General features: G+C 48.9%; 1 protein-coding gene across 1 annotated transcript; it reads left to right on the top strand.

Moving 5' to 3' along the window:
* Positions 1 to 4,701: 4,701 nt before the first annotated feature.
* On the top strand, positions 4,702 to 5,456 carry LOC136487514 (small ribosomal subunit protein uS9). The gene has a single exon (XM_066484635.1). The coding sequence runs from the start codon at positions 4,797 to 4,799 to the stop codon at positions 5,241 to 5,243; it is 447 nt and encodes a 148-aa protein (XP_066340732.1). The 5' UTR covers positions 4,702 to 4,796; the 3' UTR covers positions 5,244 to 5,456.
* Positions 5,457 to 5,855: the final 399 nt, after the last annotated feature.

The raw sequence follows: 5,855 nt of genomic DNA, 5'->3' as shown, positions 1-5,855 counted from the left end.
TCACAACCGCAACATACCTCGCAACATAACAAATAGCGTAGGGCGCAATATACTATCCACACCAGACTGGACGTAGGGCACCGTGACTTTCCGGCGTGCCGAACCAGTATAAATCGTTGTCTCCCTGTGTTTACCATCGAGTTCCTGCAAACGCCGATACCCCTCCGAACAAATCACCGTCCCGGGTACCCCGTGACGGGTTGCCGGTGGTAAAACATCGACAGCTGGCGCGCCAGGTAGGGGTTCTCGGCGCTTTGCGTTCGAGAGCTCGGTGGACCTCAAGATCAAGATTTGCCTCGTCGCACGTTCCATGCATGCAAGATCCAATCTACATGCAAGACTAACTGGCGTCGGGCATGCACGTACCATCAAGACACACAAGAAAGCAACACGTGCCTGTTAACATCCACACGACATGCACGTATAAAGCTCATGTCCGCAACAACTCAAGCTCTCCAAACAACTCGAGTGCCACATCCAGAGTTCCAAGTGTCGGCTCCAACTCCTTCACGCCAAATCAGATTACGCCCCTACAACAAGTAAATCAACTCGCCGAGTCCAACACTACCGGTGCCGACTTGATCGACTTCAACTCACCAAGTCTGACTAATCTCCAATCTGTTTTTGTCGAGTCTGATTCTATTTCTACTCGGCAATTAGTCGGGTCAATCAAGGATATATACTAGAGGACAGTTCAAGACATTCAAGCTACGTATTTGTACTGTGCACATATACTCGTGGGACTTGGTGCGTGTACTGGAGCTAGTGTGCATGTGTACTCGTGCGCCTACAGCCAACAAGCTTATAGCAAGCAAGCTAACAAGAAAGCAAGCTCATGTGGTGCCCAAACTGAAGAAGCAAGCAAGACCAAGATATATTGGGCTTCAATTTACAATCAGCCAACTGCTAGAGTCCAGGTGCCAACTCCGACTGACTCCACGCACAATCAAACAAGGACATGTCAACAGCAGACAGCAAATCAATTTCCAAACAGAGGACAAATCTCCCCGTATGCAGTAGCCACACATGACTTGCTAGCGTTTCGAGTCCAACCCGGACACAAGGATCGTTGTACATGCGAAGAAGACTCGCACAAGATCAACTGTCACAACGACTACGACAACTCGTCGGCTACTCCGCCAAGATCCTCAATAAACTACTTCCAACTACCTGGCTGCAGTAATCCACTATTTGGCCATGGCGCCGACTAGACAACGCGGCCACGAACCAAGCTAAGTCACGCCTCATTTTTTATATATTCCGGATATTATTCGTATGCCTCTGTGGCCATATCATCTTCCCTTAACGGCTGTTAATTTTCTCGGATAGTAAGCCTTAATTCATGAAGCTTGTTTTCTCGAATGGATGGTCACGTCAATGAACCTCTGAACCATACGGATGGTCACATCAAAGAACCTCTGAACCATATGGGTGGTCACGTCAATGGACCTCTGAACCATACGCGAGATTCAAGTGCTTAAACATAACAGGCTACTACCCAGAGAATTAACCGACCTAGCAAGGGAAGACACAAAAAATCATCATGCGGGCAAACATAGTGCTCTAAAGTCAAATCATCATGCGAGCAAACATAGTACTCTAGGTCTTCTCTTAACGGTCGCCGAATTCCTCAGGTAGAACACGCCTTAATCCGTGAAGCTTGTCTACTCACATGGACGGTCACGAACCGAGTGCCAGGCTCACATGGTCACGTCATGAACCTCTGAACCATACGCCAGAGATTCAAGTGCTTAAACGTAACAGGACACTACCTGAGGAATTTGCATGGCCTAGCAAGAGCAAGACGCAAAAAATTTATATACATTTCATAATGCCGGGGTCCGCCCCTGATTGATTATTCAAATATGGGACATGCTCCCGACTTCATATCCGGAATGTCATTTACAATATATTTTTATGTTTAACATGCAGGAGAGCTACATCTATACCATGAGATCGGGGAAAACACGCTCTTGAGAGCTATTTTACTTAGACAAGTCCAGAAACAACCTGGATTGATAAAAAAAAGAACCCCGACAAGGTGCGGCAAGGACCAAGACAAGATCAGAAAGAACCCGGATTGATAAAAAAAGAACCCCGACAAGGTGCGGCAAGGACCAAGACAAGATCAGAAAGAACCCGGATTGATCAAAAAAGAACCCCGACGAGGTGCGGCAAGGACCAAGACAAGCGTTTAGAAAGAACCTGGACGAAGCGCAAACAACCCCGAAGAGGTGCTGCAAGTACCAAGACAAATTCAGAAAGAACCCGGATTGATCAGAAAACAACCCGGATGAGGTACAGACAAGATCAGAAACGACCCGGATGAATAAAAAACAACCCGGATGAGGTACATACAAGTTCAGAAAGAACCTGGACGAAGTGCAAACAACCTGGAAGAGGTACATCAAGAACCAGAGAAGTCTAGAAAGGATCCGGATAAAAAAAACAACCCGGATGAGGTACATACAAGTTTAGAAAGAACCTGGACGAAGTGCAAACAACTTGGAAGAGGTACATCAAGAACCAGAGAAGTCTAGAAACGACCCGGATGAATAAAAAACAACCCAGATGAGGTACATACAAGTTCAGAAAGAACCTGGACGAAGCGCAAACAACTTGGAAGAGGTACATCAAGAACCAGAGAAGTCTAGAAATGACCTGGATGAATAAAAACAACTCGGAAGAGCATCACGGCTTAGTCAAACACTAAGCTCAGGGGCTCGGCATTCGCTTCAACTACGCCCGGGGGCTCGAATTCAAGGATGAAAGACCAAGAATACAAGTACTCAAGACTACAACAAAGACAACACATCAAGACCCTTCATCCGATTTCTATTCTAAAGAAAAGTACTCGGAGAAGGCTCGGGGGCTGCAGGATACATAACCCCCCAAAATTTTTTGAAGACAAGAATCTGGACCCTCCAACTTTTGTAAGCAAAAGCAAGAGGCTCGGGGGCTACACTCAGTGAGTGCAATTTTTACGAAAAATTGCACCCACCAAAAAAGAACTCAGAGCAACCAAGAAGACTAAAGGGACCCTCTGGCTTCTTGTCCCAACAAGCAAGAGGCTCGGGGGCTACACTCACTGAGTGCACTTTTGTCCAAAAGTGCACATCAGCCGAAGAAAAGACAAAGAAGACCATCTCAAGGTTTCACTTCAAGAAGAACCTGGAATGGATTAACAACAACTCAACGAAGACCAAGAAGAACAAGAAGGCTTCTGAAGCTCATCCATGAGATGCTCGGGGGCTTGTCGATACGGGACCCATGGGGTTTCCCACGGAGAAGAGAGAAGAAGACCTAGTCTAACTAGGATTCCCCATATGTAATCCTACTAGAATTAGTTGCACGTAATCCTACTAGGATCTCTACTTTGTAACCGACTAGGACTCCCGCCTCTCCTGGACTATATAAAGGAGGACAGGGGTCCCTAGATCAGGACACACACATAACCGACAGAACTCACAACCGCAACATACCTCGCAACATAACAAATAGCGCAGGGCGCAATATACTATCCACACCAGACTGGACGTAGGGCGCCGTGACTTTCCGGCGTGCCGAACCAGTATAAATCGTTGTCTCCCTGCGTTTACCATCGAGTTCCTGCAAACGCCGATACCCCTCCGAACAAATCACCGTCCCGGGTACCCCGTGACGGGTTGCCGGTGGTAAAACATCGACAGAAAGGGGAATATGCCCTAGGATCTGAGTAGTTAGGAGGGCATTTTAGTCTTTGTAAAAGATACAGATGAGTATAAATAGAGCTCCATGTGAGCAATGTAAAGGGGGGCGGTTGAACCCTAGTTCCATGAATTAACACGACATACTTTACGTCAGTCTATTCTCTTCAGTCTACTTCCTTGTGTTTTCGGCTGAATTTTTTACATTTTAGCCTTTTTTTGAAAGTTTCTCATAAATAGACCCCTGACGGAAAGAATTCAGAAAATGGACGCGCCAACGTCTCTGGCGCCGAGCTCCGGGGCACGATGAATGACATGCCAGGGAGCTCGGCGCCAGTATTTCCAGCGCCGAGCTCGGCGCCACAGTGACCGGCGTCGAGCTCACTGGTACGTCACTGTGCCAAAAAAAAAGCTACCCAGTTTGCGGTGGTCGCGTACGTCGATGCTACCAGCCAAACTGTTCAATGGGTACCAGGCCAGTGATAAAGCTGCGTGAACCCCTATAGTTGCTGCTGTTCAATGGGTACCTCTGCCTCACTGCCTGCACCCATCACCTGCCAAAAGCTCTCTCATCGTCCCATCATAGGCCAATAATAAATATAAGCTACGCTCCATGTGTTACGTGCTAGCTGGTTCAGGGAGCCGCCTCTTTCACCACCAACCGCGCCACCATCCCACTAACCCCTTTGGAGGTCAGCGGGGGGCAACACGGCCACGGGAGAAGAGGCGGCTCCGGCCGCCGCGCCGCCGGACGGCTCGCTCGGATAAAAGTAGTGTTCGTGAGGGCCGAAACCCTCTAGCCCCATCGCGTCCTACCCCCATGGCCTTTTATCACAAGACATGGGCCTCTAAAGGGCCAGCCCAATTAATGTCTCGTCTAACTACAACATGGGCCTCTAAGTACCCACTCTGGTCCAGACCTCAAACGCTCCACGGGCCCACATGCCATTCTCAGGCCGCGGCGGCACCACACAAAACCCTAACGCTTCGAGGCTATAAAACGCCACTCTCTCCCGGCGCTCTCCTCTCTCCGCCGCCCCACCTCGCCCAAGCCGCCAAAACCCTAGCGCCGCCGCCGCCGCTGCGAATCCAGTAGCCACCACCGCAACCATGTCCGTGCTGAGCCGCCCCACCCCGGGCACGGTCCAGTGCTTCGGGCGGAAGAAGACCGCCGTGGCCGTGGCGTACACGAAGCCGGGGCGCGGGCTGATCAAGGTGAACGGCGTCCCGATCGAGCTGATCCGCCCGGAGATGCTCCGCCTCAAGGCCTTCGAGCCCATCCTGCTGGCGGGGCGGTCGAGGTTCAAGGACATCGACATGCGGATCCGCGTCCGCGGCGGCGGGAAGACGTCGCAGATCTACGCCATCCGCCAGGCCGTCGCCAAGGGGCTCGTTGCCTACTACCAGAAGTACGTCGACGAGGCCGCCAAGAAGGAGGTCAAGGACATCTTCGCCCGCTACGACCGCACCCTCCTCGTCGCCGACCCCAGGCGCTGCGAGCCCAAGAAGTTCGGTGGTCGTGGTGCCCGCGCCAGGTTCCAGAAGTCTTACCGTTGAGCGATTGCTTGCCGGACCGCAAATTTGCAAGTTTGTTCTGGTTGTTCGTGGCTTCATTTCCTGTCCATGGAGCTGCTTATCTATATCTAGCTTCTGCTTTACCTTAATGTTTTAGACTGGCATTGTGGTATCAAATGTGAGGAGATTTTGAAGACTATTAATTAGTCTCTGAAGTATCTTTTGCTTGTTATTATCTATCGAGTAATTATGATATGAGATCGCCTATTAGTTAGCCTCTGAAGTATGTTTTGCTTGTTATCTTATATATCTAGTGTTATATCTAGCACATGGTTTGCCTTTCAATTTGTATTGGTATCCATTTTGTGTTTAGTCACTTGTGCTAGTTTCTGTCTGTTTATGCTTAGTTGAATGGATTGCATGACTATGAAAGTAGTGATTGCATTAGTGCTGTTAGATACTGGCACATGTTAGATACTGGCACATGGGATTTTAGTATCTTTGTAGGTTGAAGTGATCTTAATTAACTAGCAGATGCTCAATCGCACTAGGGAATAAATTGTGCATGTGTTTTCTATATCCTACACACTGAAGTGAACTACAAATGCATTCTATCAATTTCGGATGATTTGTCATCTATTCACTGTAATTTTA

The sequence above is a fragment of the Miscanthus floridulus genome, chromosome 10 (genome assembly GCF_019320115.1).
Source record: "Miscanthus floridulus cultivar M001 chromosome 10, ASM1932011v1, whole genome shotgun sequence".
Lineage (NCBI taxonomy): Eukaryota > Viridiplantae > Streptophyta > Magnoliopsida > Poales > Poaceae > Miscanthus > Miscanthus floridulus.
Note: the sequence above shows the minus strand (reverse complement) of the source record. Positions and strands in the feature narration are given on the sequence as shown.